The sequence below is a fragment of the Cajanus cajan genome, chromosome 2, assembly GCF_000230855.2.
Source record: "Cajanus cajan strain Asha chromosome 2, NIPB_CcT2T_4, whole genome shotgun sequence".
NCBI lineage: Eukaryota > Viridiplantae > Streptophyta > Magnoliopsida > Fabales > Fabaceae > Cajanus > Cajanus cajan.
Window position 1 is genome coordinate 80887897 of NC_138518.1, and position 20208 is coordinate 80908104.

The window sequence follows — 20208 nt, forward strand, 5'->3', positions numbered from 1 at the left end:
AAAATATTTATCAATTTTGATACTGATTAGTCTCTTTATGAGAATTTGGATTATAGAATTTAGTAGAGCCTTCATTTTTAATTACGTTTTTTTTATTTATAAAACTCGAAAATGAGATATTGATTAATGAGATTAAATCCAGATTTACTTGTATCAATGACTTGTTGATATGATATTTATAATTTGAATATAATATTATTTTTATAAATTAAAAATGAGAAAATTTAAGAAAATAAATATGGTGATATTAAGTAATATATATTTTTTATAATATACAATATAATAGAATTTCCTATTATAAAATATTTCTAATTAAATTAATTAAAATAATAATAATATGATTTACAAGGATTCATTAATTAATTTGTATCTATATGTACGTATAATCTCCATGTATATCAATCAGGTGATGAGTATTATAATTTACACAACTTCACATGTTATTGTGAAAAAGTGGATGTTTGTACATTACATGCAAAAGAGATTATAATATTAAAGTTAGTGAATAATCATAATGATTAAGTATATCATGTATGCATTACATATCTTTTAAAAATGAATTATAAATATAAATAGATAAAATAAAATTATCGTTACAAATTCGACTAATGAAACATTATGATGTTAGTTTTTAATCAAGTTAATACATGATATTAGAGTGAGTATCCCTTGACCGATCGAACAGCCTTGGATCGTGGAGTACTCCTTCATTGTTCGGGTCACACTGCACAGTCACGAAACTCTAACGCTTCAGTGGACCTATCCGATACAATCCTTAAACTAATTTTTAAAACTCATTATATAATTAAATTAAATGATTGCACTATTATAAGCACACTGTTTGTCACCGTTTGACTTCATCCTGTCTCCTTCTGTCCTCCACGTGCGTGACATGTTCATTCGTCACTTCGTCTCCATCATCTGTAATTATCAAATAATTAATCACCCGCTTACTTCATTCCGTCTACGTATATTTTTTTAATTTCTACTAATTCATAAAAACCGGTTAAGCACATAGCATGTGTATTAATTATACAAAAAATCATCGATGAAACAACTAATGCTTCAAACACTAGCAACATATAACAAACAAACAAAAATATATTTAGACAGCAATCAAACACCTAACTAGTGAGAGAGAAAAAATATATAAAAATATAATAAATTATAGAAAAATGTTAAAAACACACTTTCTTTAATTGATTAAAATTTATTAGAAAATAAAAAAATTACATTACATCAAAAACTATTTTTAACAACTATTAATATGCTCTTTAATGATTATGTAAACAACCACTAAATTTTTTCCTAGCAATTAATTATTAGTCGTCATTGTATTCTGATCGATAAAAATCTTATTGACATTTATATTTAATGTGGTAAAGACCCCTTTAAATGGCCAAGAAAACTTAAAGTCTCTAGTGGCAATTTTTGACTATTTTAATTGTCACAAACACAATTAGTTGACCTTTATGAATTGTTAGAAGAAATTTTAAACAATGATTTTTAAAATTGTGATTATCGGTCTATACCTAATTAATATCCTAAAGATAAAATATATCTACGAGAAATATTAATATATTAAATAAATACAATATTAAAAATAGGTAAAATTTAATAAGACAAATGTATATAATGGAATTAAAAAAGAAAGTCTCATCCTTGATGACATATATATATCCTAGAAATATGTCAAAATTAAGTTTCAAAATAGAACAAAGCTTGGAAATAAGTAAAGTATCTTGCAGTATCTTTTAAAGCTATCATGTCTATACACTGCAATAAAACATTATTGCAAACACTTCACTACTATTGTAAGGAAATCACTTTTTTTTTAAGGTATTTTATTAGCCTTCAAATGAATTAAACATCATTTCAATGTTCAATAACTCAAGTCATAAAAAAACTCAACTTTAAATCTTCGTTGTGATTTAACTTTTCTTGATTGCTTCAACCTAAAGGGAGAAACTTTGAGAGACAATAATATTTCTTAATTTAATATAACTTGGAAACAATATTAAAATCGTCTTAAAAGTCTCCCTAAATCTATTTTCTTAGTTTAATATAACTTGTAATGTCATCAAATCATTCATCTTTGTAAAAGCACCACTTGCAAAACCAACAAAATTATGAATGGATGCAATAAAATTAAGCTGCTACGAGCCTAATATATAGAGCAAGAAAACAAAATGCTTGTGAATATTTGTGATAAGAAAGTGAAGCATAACCTTTTGAATAAATTTGATGAGTCTAGTTATCGTGGACACAAGTTTTTATCATGAAAAAAAAATGCCAAGTGATCTAGAGAAAGAAAACATACATTCAGTGAAAATAAAACAACAATAGAAGCAAATTAAAAAAAAGGAAAAGTAAAATAGAAAAGAATATGAAAGTTGATTCTTTATTTATAAACCTTAAGGAACCAACAATGTTTTAACTAAAAATTCTTCTAAAATACCAAAATATGGCTTATCAAGGATAAAATATTCATGTGATATCTCTGTTATACAAGTCAAATTCTATTAAGGAGAAATAAAAGAAGCAAATGATATATATATATATATATATATATATATATATATATATATATATATATATATATATATATATATATATATATATATATAAACGCAAGGATCAAATTATATTGATATAATTTTTATTAATTATTATATTGTTCAATAATTTCATATAAAAGGTAAATTTTGTCAATTCAACCGTTGAATAATAATTTTATAATATTACCTTGATTGCATATACCAAATTTTGTTAAAATTGATAATAATAATAATAATAATATGATCAAATTATTTATATTTAAGAATATATTTTGAAAAGTTTATTTTATGTTAATTAACCTATATGAATGAAATATCAAATAATTTTAGATTAATATAAAACTGTTTATATAATCCAGGTAAAATTATTAGATCGACAAATTTTTTATATATAAAATTATTGAACAATATAATAGTTGTAAAAGTTATAAATGTGTAATTTTTATCAATTATTATACTGCTCAATAACTATATGTTAAATATAAATTTTTTAAAACTTATCGTTATATTAAAAATTTTATACTCCTATATATCATATATAAAAATATATATTAATTTAAACTAATTTAATATTTCATTCATATAAATTACATAATATATAATTTTAAAATATACTAAAATATGAATAATTTGATTATTTTTAAATGATTATTTAATTAAAATTTGACATAAACATATAAGATAATATAAAATTATAATTTAATAGTTAAATTAATAAAATTCATATTTAATATATAATTATTGAAAGATATAATAATTAATAAAAATATATCGATATCATTTGATCTATTTCCATATATAATTAATTAATTAATTAATTAACCGGCCAGTTGTTTGCTCTGATCCATATTTCAAATGCAAATGTGGTACCTCAAATTCTTCCACTATTGGAAGGGAAATTAAATATTAAACAAAATAATATAAATTTTATTAATTGACATTGAAATACAATCATGAATCAGACTATATATATGCCATCGATAATAAAGAATAATAGAAAATAGGGAAATAAAATCTCCTAATTAGTACCAGTAATCAGTCTTTTCCTAAACTATTATATGAAAAGTATTTTGACCTAAATTTATTGCACATCTAGGACACTTTCTATATATATATATCTATTTCATTGGGCTTATTATAATAGTGTCACTCATGCCTGAACTTCTTTGCCTAAAAAAAACTGAATACGTATATAAGCCTAAAAAACTAAATTAATAAAACATTGCAAGCATGAAAAAACTAAACTTAATTTGATTTGGAGATAGACTTGTTTAACATTTACCGCAGCTACAAGAACTTGATGATGTTAAGAATAGGAAAAGACACCAGAATCCTACAAAGGATTTGACTCATGGTTTGGATTTTGAAAAAAATAAAAACAAGTACTAGCAAGTAGCATCTAGGAAACAGAGTCGTCGTTGCCATCTTTCAAAAACTGAAATAATTCAAAAGTGAAAAAAGAAAGAACCGAAGACATCAAACTCATAAATATGGACGAGAGAGACATTAAAAGTCTTAAATGCTTTAATGTAAGACATAAAAATAAATAAGAATTGTTGATGAGATATTTTAAAAAAATGTTTAAATATATATTTTATAATATAATTTTATATTTTAGTTAATTAAAATTTTAGTGACTAAAATACCATAATAGATAAAAAAAAATGCAATTAAGCTTTAAAAAAATGAGATGTCCAAAAATAATTATTTATAAAAGGAATCCAATAATAATGTGAAGTAAAGTGTTTAATAGGTGTGTTTTTATTCCTCCCTATTTTTTCAATAATGCAAATCAATTAAATTATTATTTAGGTCAACGATTTCTGCATCATGCAAGTTATAAGTCTGGATACAGAAAAGTCTTCTGAGAGAATTATGAGAGACTGCATATAATCCTATTCTCACTTGGAATCGTTAACCACTTTTCAGCTTTCACTCTCACTACGTAGCGAGAGAATAACCTAATAAAAAGCAGGTGGAAACCAATTTTCTCAAACGCATCTTTCCATCATAATCGTTCACACTGACACATTGCGTTTTCGCAGGATGGGAGGCGACGGCGCGATTGAAGGCGGCGTGCGGAGGCGAGGGTGCACGTTCCGTCGAAACGACTTCTTCCCGGAGGAGTCGTTCAAGAGTTGGGGAAACTACGCGAGAGCGGTGATGGAGACGCCGTCGCGGCTGAAGGATCGCGTGCTGGCCCGATCGGAGGACCACGCCGAGGTGGTGGAGATGAAGGCTCGGAGCAGCCACGAGATGAAGAAGACGCTCAACTGGTGGGACCTCATGTGGTTCGGGATCGGCGCCGTCATCGGCTCCGGCATATTCGTCCTCACCGGCCTCGAGGCCAAGACGGAGGCCGGACCCGCCGTGGTGCTCTCCTACGTCGTTTCCGGCGTCTCCGCCTTGTTCTCCGTCTTCTGCTACACCGAGTTCGCCGTCGAAATTCCCGTCGCAGGTTCCTTCTCTCGCATTCTTGCTTTTATTATTTACTTATTTGGTTCACGCGCTTTGTTTTGCTATCTCTGTGATTAATTTTGTTATGTGAATTTAATTAGTACTAAAAGATGGCCGCACTTTTCATCACTATAGTGATACTAGTATTATTCACTAAACGCACTGCACTGCACCGTAAAAAATGCTGCCTCATCCTCTTTCTATGAATTTCTGTTACCTCAAATTAGTAGTAACAGAGAGATACACGTTCCTAAAAACGCGTCATCCTAATTGCCAACTGCAGCTGCAACTGCAACTACCGCAAAATTTTAAAAGTGTACTATACTATAATTTAATTTAAAAGTTTAAACATATTGGTTTGCTTAAAAACATCGTTAGGTTTATCTGTTCGGGTTGTAAAATCATTTCTAATTAGTTTGATTTAGTAGGTTTGGAGTGGAAACAACTTAAGACTGGCTACAAAGATTTTGCTGTGCATAAATATTACAGTGTGTTTGAATGAAAAATTTAAACGGAGCAATTCATTTATTTGAAAAATTTTAAATTTTTTTAGATGAAATAATTTGTATAGACGGAGAATTTATAAAAAAATTTGAAATTCAAGCATTTGTGAAATTCCTTGAAATAGTAGAATTTTAAATTCTCACATAAAAAAGTAAGAATTTGAAATTTTTTATATTTTTTCTTCTTCTTATTTTATTTGTATTTTATCTTATATCTTATCTCTTCATATTTTTAATTATTGAAATATTTAGAATAATTTTTAAAATTTTTAAAAATTATTTAATATTAATTTTTAAAATTATTAAATATTTAAAAATTAGTTAATATTTATCTTTATAAAATTTAATTTAAAAATCGCAACATATAAATATATTTTTAAAATTAATTTTACCATGGTGAAATCAAATTATCATATCCAAGCTAACAATTTAAAATTTGATAAATTTGAATTGATTTATCCAAACAAAATATTTTAAGAATGATAGAAATTGAAATCAAAGTAATTCAAATACCAAAGATTTAAAATTCTTTGAATCTGTAAAATTTTTCATCCAAACACACCATTAAGTTTTTTTTGTCTAATTTGTTATAAATTATTTGGTTTGACCATTTTAATAGTTTTGCTTAACATAAAAGTTTGTTTATGTGACATACTGACATGTTCTATACAAGACTTATAAAAAGCTCAATAAATCTAAGTAAGCTAATGAACTTAGATATGGAAAACATTAGTGTTAATAGTTATATATTAAATATAAATATTCATTATAAACTAATATATAATATAATATTTTTTAAACACATGTATAGAGATAAATAGTTAAATACTGTGATGTCCCACATAAATCGATATGTAAGGCCATACTGGTTTCATCCTTTATAAAAGTAATAGTAAAATTTAAAAATGTCGGTTAGTTTGAAAAACATAAATATTGAGAAAGAAGATGCGAAGACGAGCGCAAAAGGTTGACTTGTTTTTGTATTAAATTAAAATTAACTTACAATGGAATAAATAATGGCACTAGAAAACGAAAACAAACACATGGGGAGGAAAAACAGTGGGAACGCTCAGATATCCGATACAAAAAAGGCGAAATCATATATGAGCATCTACACTACTGTTAGTTCTTACGTACCCGTATCTTAAAAGTGAGCACATGTTGCTATTAAATAATTCCAATTCCAGCCGCTGAATTCGTAAGTTAGGTTGCTTAAAATTAACCACCGTTTCTTATATAAAATACGTTTAATTTAATTTTTTATTTGTCATTTTTTAATGTGAGATTTAAATTTTTTTAATATATCTTTTTTAGTATAGTATTATTAAATTTGATGTATGTGTAAATGATAGATGATTCATTTAGAGTAAATATATAATTATTCTGATATTGTCTTAGAATATAAATTATGAGTCAATTAATCCAATTTTTTAAAATTAACTTATAAACAGAAGATTATTTATAATTTATATACTCTTTATTTATCATTTATATTTTTTTTCCTACGCAAATCAAATTTCTTGTTTAAAGAAATTCGAGTAAGAAGACGGAGAAGTAGAGAGACTAATAAAGACAAATGCCAAAAGTCAAGTTGTTTATTAGACTCAACTTACGTCTGGATAAGTAAAATAAGCATGCATGCATAAATAAAAGTGGAAAACATCAATCAAAATAGATTAGAAATAAGAAATTATATATATATATATATATATATATATATATATATATATATATATATATATATAAGGAAATTTATCTCATCTCTCATAATAAATTCTCTCTTATTTGATATGTTCCCTTATATATATATAGTCAATTTGAGTGGAATAGTTTTTTTTATATAATATTAGATTTTGAATTCAAAATCGAATTATTTGAACCGTGTTTGAGTTTTATCTTTGATAGGTTTAACCAAATTTTATTTATCTTATGAACGAAACAAATTATTTTAAGATGAAATTTTAAGATATTTATGTAAAAAAAAAAAAAGAAGGTATCGGTATATGTGTATTTTACATTGAAAACAGGTTCAATACATTTAATAATTCATACAGTAACATAAGACAAGCAAAACTAAAGTGTAGAGTATTTATTTTTATTTTTATGGTGAGTGTACTAGTTGAATGTGTTAGCGGTTAGCCCAGAGAAAATATGGTCCACTAGTGGAATGTCCTAGTCCATAGAAAATAACGCCACCAAATAGAAGATTTAGGCACAAAGAAAAGGAGGGCAAAATGCAACTATGATAATACTAAGGCGTCAAAGTCAAATTAACCGATGGTCCACTTTTGGCGGCGTTGCTTGTTTGAATAACGAATGTGACACGTGAAGATTGACGTGAACACAAGAATCCATGTATATCCTAGTCCTAGTCGCGCTTTCTCCTGATTAGTTATCAGAAAAATTACACTTTGGAAATCTCTATTTTTAAATTAATTAAAATTATAATGATAGCACTGAAGTTTAAATTTAAGATATTATGCATTTTACTCTAATTCTCTTTTATTAGACCCATTTTAGGAGTATATTTAATAAGTAAATAGTTACTATTGAGACTGGAAAGAAAAAATATTTATATTTCTTAGTAAAATAAAAAAAAAACAAAAGAGTCTTATAAAAGGAGAGAAGAAAAATGTTAATTAGTATTTTGTACTAATCCTTTTTCATTAAATATGTACAAACTATGAAGTGTGATTTAATAATAATAATAAAATTGTTGTAACTGCTAAGTCATGTTTACGTGTCTTTCGCATGTATAGTTCTCGTATTAAACAAGAATGCTGATGGGTGAAATGCTTTTTAGAAGTAAATATATACTAATAATTTTTAGTTAGAGAACTAATAATTGAGATTATAAATAATTTTGAAATTTATATATTATATATGTATTAGTATTTTCTCTGGGGGTCTCTCATCAGAGAGTTTAGTTTAGTTTTCTTTTCTCTTCTATGGTGTACCAAAAAAATGTATTAGTACTTTAGTCTTACATTAATTATACATTATAAATATTTATTTTATATAATACAATTGTAATTAATAAGTATACTTAATTCTTAATATATAAATCATACTATAATTAAAATATATAATAATTAAATATATTTAAATATATAAATTGTATTTTAGATATACTACAAAAATTAAATTATGATATAAGATTATTTGTAATTATTGACAATTTTTAATAATATTAATAAATTTTAATTTAGAATAAATATAAAAGTGGATAAATTAAAGAGTTGTTGTTGTATCTAACAATTCTAAACATTTGTTTTTTTAATCAATTCTCACTTGTAGACCAACCCAATCCAATATGGTATCAGACCTGATGCTTAATAATCTATAGAGTTTCTCGCATGTTCGAATTCTACTAAGAAGCATTTTGGGTCTTTTGTTTGTGGCAGGAGGATCATTTGCGTACTTAAGAGTAGAACTGGGAGACTTCGTGGCCTTCATAGCTGCCGGAAACATCCTCCTTGAGTACGTAATAGGCGGCGCGGCCGTGGCTCGGTCATGGACCTCTTATTTCGCCACCCTCTGTGGCAAACACCCCGACGACTTTCGTATAATAGTCCACAACATGAACCCCGACTACGGCCATCTCGACCCTATTTCCATCGCAGTCCTCATCGCCATCACCACCCTCGCAGTCTACAGCACCAAAGGCTCTTCCATCTTCAACTTCATCGCCACTATCATCCACTTACTCATCATCGCCTTCATCATAATCGCTGGCCTCACCAAGGCCAACCCTGCAAACTACACCGACTTCGACCCTTTCGGAGTCCGTGGCATATTCAAAGCCTCAGCTGTTCTTTTCTTCGCTTATGTTGGCTTCGATGCAGTCGCAACCATGGCTGAAGAAACCAAGAACCCCGCTAAGGACATTCCCATTGGTCTTGTGGGCTCAATGGTGATCACCACCTTGGCATATTGCTTGCTAGCAGTGACACTATGCCTCATGCAAAACTACATCGACATCGACAAAGATGCTCCCTATTCGGTTGCATTTAGCGCTGTGGGAATGGATTGGGCTAAGTACATTGTTGCATTTGGTGCGTTGAAGGGAATGACCACTGTGTTGTTGGTCAGTGCAGTGGGTCAAGCTCGTTACCTAACCCACATTGCACGCACCCACATGATGCCTCCTTGGTTCGCTCATGTTGATGAGAGAACTGGCACACCCATGAACGCCACAATCTCGATGCTTGCAGCCACAGCTGTGATTTCTTTCTTCACTGATCTTCAGATTCTCTCAAGCCTCTTGTCTATTTCCACTCTTTTCATCTTCATGCTTGTAGCCTTGGCGCTTCTAGTGCGTCGCTATTACTCAAGCGGGGTAACCACAAAGAAGAATCAAGTGAGGCTCATCCTGTGCCTTGTGCTGATTGTTGGTTCTTCATGTGGCATTTCTGGTTATTGGGCAAGCAGTGATGGTTATGTTGGGTATGCTATTTGTGTGCCGTTGTGGATTTTAGGAACTGGAGGTATTTGGTTCTGGGTTCCGCAGGCTAAGAAACCCAAACTGTGGGGGGTGCCCTTGGTTCCGTGGCTACCTTCTTTGTCTATTGCTATCAACATATTCCTTCTTGGGTCTATTGATAGGGATTCGTTTATCAGGTTTGGGGTGTGGACAGGGTTGCTCTTGGTGTACTATGTGCTATTGGGGTTACATGCTTCTTATGACACAGCCAAAGGGTTTGAGAGCCAAAAAAGTTCTGTCCAAGTTGAGAAGGAGTGGAACCAGGTGGAGGAAGGGGCAAAAGGGGAAGTGTCTCTTGCAACGGTTTCGAATGATTGATATGCAAAAGGGTTGATGAGAGAACTGTGTAACTAGTCATTAGGCTTTTGCAAATAATTTCTTTACTTTTGTATTGTGTGAGTGAGTTTGTTATTTATGCTCAATATTATCTGTAGTCTGTAGAGGATGTTTGGACAACTCTTTTATTTTAAATATTTTATTAATATCTATTTTTTTTTATGTCTTTTTTCTATCGTGTTATCTTTTTCTTTTTTCTTTTTCTTTTTCTTTTATTTAGTGACATCTACGATAAATTGTTGTATAATTATAATTATTATAACCTCAACTAATTTTTACGGGACACATAATTTCCTTTTTATAATTTAAAAATATTAATTGTCTTGTAAATATTAGGTTGTTTGTAAACACCCTGTATTTGATAAAGAGGAAAAAAACAGTCCAGATATAGAACTACAGGTAATACTTGACCATTATTCCATACAAATGCCTTTTAATTTGTGGAACCGGTCATCACTCAACAAATTGAAACATTTGCAGTGGCATATGAAGTATACATGTATCATAATCTTTGGTTGAGGATATTATAATTCAAGCATATCAAGAAGCAGACAATGATAGCGAGTCTATTTCAATGTCTGAACTCAACCTTAATGAAATTGTTAGTATGTGAGACAATGAGTGTGATGAGGTTAATTCTGCTGGATAAAGTTTACCATTAAACATGGTTGAAGTTGGAGATATCAAGTGAGGCAGAATAAGTCCATATTAAAAAAAATTCTCACTAAGCATGGACATGTTTTTCAAAATTATACGGTATCCACACTGATATTTAGTGTTCAATACATACAAAACTTATTATTGTGGCATATACATATATCATGATGAAGCTCAATGTGAAAATCTTCTGCCAGAGAGCGATTAACAAAGGTTCTCATTTTAGTTTTAGCGTATGTGATAGTTTCAGATATCCTAGCACACTCATCTTCTGCTTTAGCTAGTGACTCCTTGCAGGTACTCTCTTTATCACACAATAATTGGACTTTGCTGCTACTGCATTCTTTCTTACTTCACATTCTTTTAATTCTCTCTTGATAGTTTCAACGATCTTTTTGTTGATATATTTTTTTCTCTATAAGCACGGTAGATTGATTAAGAATCTGCCTTGTGTGAAGTATATCTTCCAGTCTTAAGTGAAACCACTTAATGTTCACTTTCATATTTTGTATTTCATTGACAAGAGCAATCATGCTATGCAGCTCATCTTCTGTGATTTTATGGAGATCCTTGTCTTGCAAGTCTGAAATAATGTCACATTTCATCTCTAATAACATTGGACGTAACATCGTTGTGGATATTGTAGAATCCTTAAAATTATCTCCATAATTGGTGAGAATTTTTCTTAATATAGACTCATATTCTGGCCTCACTTGATATCCTTCAACTCCAACTGTGTTCATCTATTAAGACATGCAATGGACAGCAGAAGCATAAAACATAAAATCATAAAAACCATAAAACAGAGAAGAGGAAAGGTTAGGGAATTGAACAATTTCATATTTGCTAAATAACCATACCATTCTGCTTGTTTTTCATTCATATATAAGGCAAATACATGAAAAATGACAGCCATACATAGAACCCATAAATGCTGTCAGTAAAACACATGTTCCAACCATCATTAAGTGTATAGATTTGCCTAAAATCAGAAATCTAACAAGATATTGTCTACTGAACTAAGCAAACATAATTACAGCAGAACTTTACCCACTAATACAAAAAACCTTAATTAATTATAGCAGTAAAAAATAAAGAAAAAGTTTTACTGCTTTAACACTCCTTAAAACTTTTCTTAAGGACTCCCAACTTGTTTCTTAGCTCATTAAACTTAGCACTTGGAAGGGCCTTAATGAGTATGTCTGCCAATTGCTCCTCGAACCTGCAATACATCAACTGAACATCTCCATTCTTCTCAGCTTCCCTTATAGCATGAAATTTGACATTGATATGCTTGGTTCTTCCATGTTGAATTGGATTTTTAGCATTTGAAATGGCTGACTTGTTATCACACCATAGCACAATAGGTTCCATTTGCACATGACTCAAATCTGTCAAGACTTTCTTGACTCATATAGCTTGATTTGAGGCAACTGCTGCAGCTACATATTTAGCCTCGGTAGAGGATTGAACAACCACATCTTGCTTCTTAAAGTTCCATCATTACCAAGTGAAAAAACATATCATGTTGTGCTCTTAGAGTCATCAATAGATCCAACCCAATCACTATCAAAAAAACCTTCAACCTTTCATTACTTTTGCTATACCAAATGCCAAAATTAGTAGTACCTTTCAAGTATCTCAACACTCTTTTGCCTACACCAAAGTGTGTTAAACTTGGTGAATGCATGAACCTTGAAAGTAAACTACTGCAGAACATCAAATCTGGTTTGGTTGCAGTCAAATAAAGAAGACTACCAACCAAACTTCTATATTAAGTCACATCTGCCTTTGCATCACCGTCAGCCTTGGAGAGCTTTTCGTTGACAACAAGTGGAGTTGAAACAGGATTACAATTTTCCAATTTGAATTTTTTCAGCAAGTCATTTGCATACTTTTTCTGTGAGAAAAATTCCATCATCAATCTGATGCACTTCCATCCCCAAAAAATACCTCATCACTCCAAGATCTGTCATTTCAAAAACCTGCAACATGCTATTTTTAAATTCTTCAATTTCATCAACATCATCACCTGTAATCAATAAATCATCAACATAAAGTGAAACCATAATTTTCTTTCCATTGCCACAATCTTTCACATAAAAAGTAGGCTCATTTTGGCTCCTCCTGAAATTATTTTGCAGAAAATGAGAATCAATTCTGTTGTACCAAGCTCTTGGAGCCTGTTTCAGCCCATACAAGGCTTTATGAGGCCTATAAACTTTTTCTTCATGACCTACAACAATAAAACCATCAGATTGTTCAACATATATTTCTTCTTGCAATACTCAATTTAAAAAGGCAGATTTAACATCCAAGTGAAAGATTTTCCATCCATATTGAGCCGCTAATGCAACAATTAATCTAATTGTTTCATGCCTAGCAACCGGCACAAATGTATCACCATAATCAATTCCAGCCATTTGAGAATACCCCTTCACAACAAGCCTTGCTTTGTGCTTGTGGATGGAACCATCTGGATTTAATTTTATTCTATAAACCCATTTGACGCCAATCACATGTTTGTCCTTGGGGTTTGAAGTAAGTTCCCAAGTGTCATTTTTGTTAATCATGGCCAGCTCATCCTTCATTGCATCTTTCCATTCTTCATGCATTGAAGCCTCTTCAAAACAAGAAGGCTCACTTATAACAAAATTGCATTTTTCATAAATTTTAGCCAAAAACTTGGATTTTAGCACAGGAGAATAAGATCCAGCAATATGATTTTTATTCTCATTTGCAGCTTGCTCCTGGTTGAAATTGGTTGTCAACTGTTCTATTTTTGTACTCCTTTAAACTTCATTATTTTCCCAATTCCAGCATGCATTCTCATCAATTAGAATATCCTTGTTGATCACAATCTATTTTAACCTCATATTGTACACCCGGTAACCTTTGGAGTTTGCAACATAGCCTAAGAAAATCCCCATTTTAGCTTTGTCATCTAATTTGGATCTTTTTGTTGCTGCAACATGAGTACAACAAATAGATCCAAAAATCTTCAAAGTGTTTGGCAGTGAGTTTCACTCCATTCCGAGCTTCAATTGGTGTTTTCTCTTGAACAACTCTTGTTGGTAGCCTATTCAAAAGATACACGGCTGCATAAACAGCTTCAGCCCAAAAACATTTAGGCAATTTCTTTTCAGCAATTAAACATCTTGCTATCTCCATAACTGTTCTATTTTTTCTCTCAAAAACTCTATTTTGTTCAGGAATATAACTTACTGTCAATTGATGAACAATGCCTATATCTTCACAAAATGCATTAAACTCATTAGATGTATACTCGTTCCCATTGTCAGATCTAAACATTTTAATTTTGCAGCCACTTTAAGACTCCACCATGGCTCTAAACTTTTTAAAGACATCAAAAGTTTGAGCTTTGCTTGATAAAAAATACACCCATGTCATTCTTGTCAAATCATCAATAAACAGAAGAAAATATTTGCTTTGGCTAAGAGAAGGAACACTCATTGGACCATACAAATCAGTGTGAATAAGCTCCAATTTTTCCTTTACTCGTGTGACATTTGTTGATGAAAAAGACTTTCTATGCATTTTTCCCAATTGACAAGCATCACATAAATCATCAATAATACTCATCATAAGTATGTCTTTTACCATATCATGAGTTTGCAAAAATTTCAATGCACCCATATTAAAATGACCTCAGATGTTTTTTTAGTTTCTACAAACTTCTTTGCTGATCTCAAAGAGGCACGGCGGTCATATATTGTAGAGGAATCCGGAATCAAATGCTTTCTCTGGGAAGGAGGGAACTCCCAAGATTCTGACTGAACAAACATTGAACACATACCAACAATGCGTAAATTATGAAGTAACCAATGACATGGGAAAGAGAAAAGACAGGTCAGAAAAATCATCTTTTTAATATCATTTTATTTCTACAAAATGCCTCCATTAAATCAGTTTCATTCTTTGTGGAATACATGTCATGGTATCGAAACATTTTTGTAGAAATAAAATTGTAAACAAATGCTACAAGGTATACACATAACCACGATAGTTGTAAACAATTACCTGGTTGGTGGGTGAATCAGAGTGAAAAGAATCCATAACCTCTACTCAACTTGCTTCCCCTTCTCGTTCTTCTTTCTTCTTTATGCTTGTTTAGTGACACATTCTTACTTCTCAGAGTTACCAAACAATAAGACTCTAAGAAGATCGTTTCTTAGGACAAAGAAAAGAGCAGTTGTGGTTGTGTACGAGTCCAGTGTCAGTGCAGTGTTATAATATACCCTTGTCTCTCTTCTGCTACAATATAACCTTTTCATGCAATATGTTTGTTTGACCATTAAATTTTATATGCACCACAACAGCCACGCTTTCCTTTATCAAATCAAGAATCAAATCGCGTTTCATGGAGATTTTTCTGTCAATGTTTCTAAAACAAGAGATGTTACCTGTTTTGGAAACAAAAAACTGAACAACTTAAAATGTTATTAATATATTTTTACAGTGGTTTTCTGTTTAGATTCATTTCTTTGATGAAGGTTAGGTATTTTATTGTAGAAACTTGGCATGATTATCGAAAATAAAATTCATCTCCTATTCAACACATACTTGAAATTTAGCATTACTTCTCGTTTTCAATTAAAATGTTTTCTTTTGTTCTAACTCTAACATATGTCCCTGTATGTTCTCTTATGGGTGTTGTATATGCTACGAGGTTCATGCATAACCACAATGTTTGGAAACAAGAGGGTGGAAAACATTTTTGTTACCTGTTTGTTTGGTGAATCAGAGGGAGAAGAATCCATATGCTTCTCCTTTGTTGTTGTTCTTCGTTTATGCTCAATGTTGTTTAGAATTTTAGAATCAATGCTGTGTTTGCTCTTACTGAACTGCGGAACTCAACGAGTCTTATTCATACTAACCTGCCCAACTCAAAGAAAAATAAACAATTCTAGTAAATGCATGAAAAATTCAAATTCTAAACATATTAATTCACGCTTTTTCTTTGACCAAAGATATTGAGATTGAGTCACGACTTTTTGAACATAAACCAAAAGAGGAAAAAAGTGTAATTTGTATAGTTTTCTAACATTATCAATTATAGAAAATTAAAATAATTTTTGAAATTCACGATTTTTATATAATAAATGAATAGTAGGTTATTGTTTACCTTTTTATATAACAAAGAAATAGTATTATATTATGCATAACTTTTTTTATCGTAAAATTTTTCTTAAATCTTAGAACACTTTAATCTTATTAAGAGAAAAAGGAAATTAAAATGTTACTTCCTTTGACTTTTTTTTTACTCATTAACTAGGATTTAAAAGAATATTTTTTGTTAGGGAGGGAATCTTGTTTCATATTAATGAGTATTTATAACCATAAAAGTTATTATTCCCATCAAATAATAATTATTTTCATAAATTGTTTTATTAAACTCATTTACAATTTAGTCATTAATTATTTAATTATTTATTCATTGGTCCTTTTATACGTCACATGCCCTTCACATTAAACATAATTATCTTACATTCTTTCACTTGACTCATGTGACATTTTTCATAATGAAAATTAATTAAACTAACATAATGTATATTAAAATGACTAAATTATTTTATATATTGGGTTCATCGTAATTTCATAATTAAAAATTTGAATTAATTTATGTCATGATAGTTGTACATCACTTTAATCGATATAGTCTCTTTCATATACTACAAATTAGTTTTTGTGAGACCCTACTTCCCCTTTTGATTTTTTTTTCTCTCCCCGACACCCCCCTCTCCCACTCACTTTCCATTTCCCTTCACCCTTACTCTCCTTACTCCTCCCTCCTCACTTCACTAATCTTTCTTCTTGGGGTGTGAATTCAAGGTGCTGTTTCGGGTGTTGAGGACTAACTGAGGCGTGGGTTACTTTCTTCTTCGTGGAGCTTTTCTCCTTCTTCTCCTTTCTCATTCCCGGAAGTTGCGATCTTCATTTTGAGGTAAGGGAAATTAGTTTTATGCTGTGTTTTGGTTAACGGGGGGTCTGGGGACTCATTTAAACAGCTGAGAACTGATGATTTTGGTTGAGAACTTCTAAAGTTAAGCTTTTGGGGTTTTCGGGATTTTTGAGAAATTTTGAGGAAATTCTTGGATTGTGGTTGCATGTGGAAAATGAGGTATTTTTCTTGATGTTTGATGAGAATGTGGCATTTTGGCTGGATTGCATGCTTGTTTTCTGTTAAGATTTGCAGGTTTTGAGCAATTTTTTTAAACTTGGGGAAGTTACTGATGAGTTCGCGCTGGGCGCTGTTCTTCGCGTCGGGCGCGCGACCACCAGGAGACTCTGTTTAGGCAAGCCCGCCGGGCGCAAGGCTGTGTGCGCTGGGCGAGCTTGCAAATGAGAGTCTCTGGTTGGCCCGCGCCGGGCGTGACTCGAGCTGCGCTGGGCGCGATATCAAGAGTAACATGTTTTTGGGATACTTGGACCGCGCTAGGCGCACTTTTGGACTCACTGGGCGCGAAGGCTCCTTGGGAGTCTCTGCCAAGAGCAAGCCGGGCGCAATTGTGAATTGCGCTGGGCGCGAGACCCTGGTAGGTCTCTGCCTTCCCCACGCTGGGCGCAGGTTAGGCCCCACTGGGCGCACGAGACTCCTTGAGTCTCTGCCAGGCAGGCGCTGGGCGCAATTTGGAATTACGCCAGGCGCGGGAGAGCCTTGGTGCTCTCGGGTTGAGCCGCGCTGGGCGCGACCTCGAGTGCGCCGGGCGCGCAAGGAGATGATGATCTATATGATGTTGACTGTTGAGTTGTGCCGAAATTGTTAATCAATGATGTTATATGCTGAGCCAAGTGAATTTGATGAATATGCTGTGATGATTAGGGGATAAAGTTGAGATAAATATGTTAGTGGTATTAGAGGTGTATTGTTGAGCTGGAATCAATGGATTAATAAGAGAAATTATATAGTATAGCGGAATTATAGACCGTTGGGCTGAATTGTAGAAAGTAATAATTTTGTTGAATTACTGTGTTGTGCTGTGCTGTGCTGTGTTGTGCTGTGCTGAGATATGCTGGGTTGGGTGATATTATAGCCGCTAAGTCGGTGCTGTTGTTAGCCACACATGTGGTGCTGATTCTAACCGCTAAGGCGGTGCTGTTGTTGCCGCTTTGCGGTGCCGTTATAGCCACTAGAGTGGTGCTGTTGTTGCTGCTGAGCAGTGCTGATATTGCCGCATTGCGGTGCTGATATTGTTGAGTGGTATAAGCTGTACAAGTGTGCTGATAACTGTATCTGTTGTTATTTATATTGATATTTATATAATTGTATGTTGAATTTTTATTTCACTAGCTTACCTTTTTGTTGCTTTCCATGTTATTGGACTGCGATGATCATACTATGTATGGGAGCAGGGCAGGAATAGATGGGCGTCTTGTGGTGAGTCTCTGGCGGACTTTGCAGCTGTTTTGCTTGGTGATGTTATTTTGCTTGTGGCTACTTGGGATAGTAGCATTTGGTTGTAATTTTCTTTAGTACACTTTAACTCTAGTCAGACTGGAACCTTGTATATCTATATATTCTAGATCCTATATTTATATACTTGTTCTATTTGTCTGGTGTTTCTAGTGTGCTATGCCGGGTGTAGTGACCAGCCAGGTCGTTACAGTTTTTCTCCTTAATATGACCATTAATAAAGACCACATGATTGGTCCAATATAATGTTTTTATTCAAGATAGTTGTTTATATTACTCTAATATAAATATGCATTTATTCATAAAGAACAAGTAATCAAAGACATCATTAATGAGCTCAAAGTATCACTCACTTAGCATAATATTCAATTGTTAGTACTAACAATAATATTTATATTTTCAACATGCTTGATAATTTTTTTTGGAGGGTAAAATAAATTTTTTGCAATATAATTTGATTAATTTTTGTGATTTTTAAAATTTTTTATTTAAAAATTAGTTATAAATACATAATATTATATTATTTGTTTAAGATTCATATGTAAAAATAAAATTAAAAACATAGAAATATTAAAAAAGTATATTTAACATCAATTTTTATCTTATTATTTAAATAAAAATAATAATATAAATTTAGCGTACAATTTGAACTTTAGTAACTTTTGTTGATGGGAATGAAAATAATATACCATATATACTTTTCATTCACATAAATATTTTTTTTAACTTCATATATCTTACATTTTCTATTACCGTCAACAGTTTGTTTATCTCTATTTTTCCTAAATATATGTGACACCCTTTAGGAAAAATCCAACTAGACAAAATGCTAGTTGTAATGAAAAGTATAAAGTATATATACATTATAATTCTCAAAATTACTTTTGTAACTTTAATCCGAACATATTCATATTTGGTGTTGCTTGAGAAATTATTAGTATGGAACGAGATTATGAAGGATTGGATTGACTTAATAGGCTTATAATTCCCCTTGAATTTTCTTTGATACAACCCACAGTTTTTTCTCTCTAGCCATTTGAGTAGAAGTTATTAATTTTTATTTTATTCTAATAACTATTTGAAATGTAATATTAATTAAAAATTTATAATCAAGTAATTTTAATATCTTGTCATAGTAATTCATTCTATTAATATTTTATAACATTGTTGTTTTAATTTTTTTTAGTTCACTAATACAATTTCTTTTATTCATTCCATCTCCTGTTTAAATGTTTCAATTGTTGTGATTCAAATAAAAAGAAAAAAAGTGCTTTTATATTATAAAAATTGTTCAAATAAGCTCTCAATAAATGAAAATAAATTGATCTAATATATACTAAATAATCAAAATCAAAAGAACTATTGTATTAAGAATCAAATGAATTATTCTTTATTAGAAGTGTCAATCCATCACTATCATTTTTATCTAATAATTCAAATTTAATTTGTTCTTTCACACATATACATATACTCAAATCCTCAATTAAAATATATTATGAGTTATTAAGTAAAGTAATTTTATCATAAATTATTTTTGGAGTCATTTAATCTCTTTATATATAATTATTAAATAACTAAAAGTCTAAGGTAGTTGCATCAATCAGATATTATATTCTTATATAGATCAATAAGATATTATGTAGGTAAATCAAATATTAAAATTTTATTTAAATATATTTTTAATTCATATAAATTAGCTAATTTTGATTTTGGTTCTTGTAAAATATATTTTTTGTTTTTCATCTTCTAAAATTGGAACTATTGTTTTTAATTTTTATT

The 20208-nt window shown here is 30.8% G+C and overlaps 1 protein-coding gene across 3 annotated transcripts; it reads left to right on the top strand.

Annotated features, from left to right (window-relative positions):
• The first annotated feature begins 4330 nt into the window (after positions 1-4330).
• Positions 4331-10499, top strand: LOC109799632 (cationic amino acid transporter 1). Of its 3 annotated transcripts, none has more exons than XM_020360230.3 (3): positions 4331-4533; positions 4604-5016; positions 8923-10499. In XM_020360230.3, exons 2-3 carry the CDS (start codon positions 4605-4607, stop codon positions 10317-10319), a joined length of 1809 nt encoding a protein of 602 aa, XP_020215819.1. In that variant the 5' UTR covers positions 4331-4533; position 4604; the 3' UTR covers positions 10320-10499. The 3 variants fall into 3 exon arrangements, with proteins under 3 accessions (XP_020215819.1, XP_082925409.1, XP_020215820.1); XM_083069283.1 differs by having other exon boundaries at positions 4331-4529; XM_020360231.3 differs by lacking the exon at positions 4331-4533 and having other exon boundaries at positions 4547-5016.
• The last annotated feature ends 9709 nt before the right edge of the window (positions 10500-20208 follow it).

Bases quoted from the DNA above. Each gene is read 5' to 3' on its own strand.
- LOC109799632 (XM_020360230.3), top strand. From the start codon at position 4,605: ATGGGAGGCGACGGCGCGATTGAAGGCGGCGTGCGGAGGCGAGGGTGC. The intron at 5,017-8,922 runs GTTCCTTCTCTC...TGTTTGTGGCAG, and splicing joins CGTCGAAATTCCCGTCGCAG to GAGGATCATTTGCGTACTTA.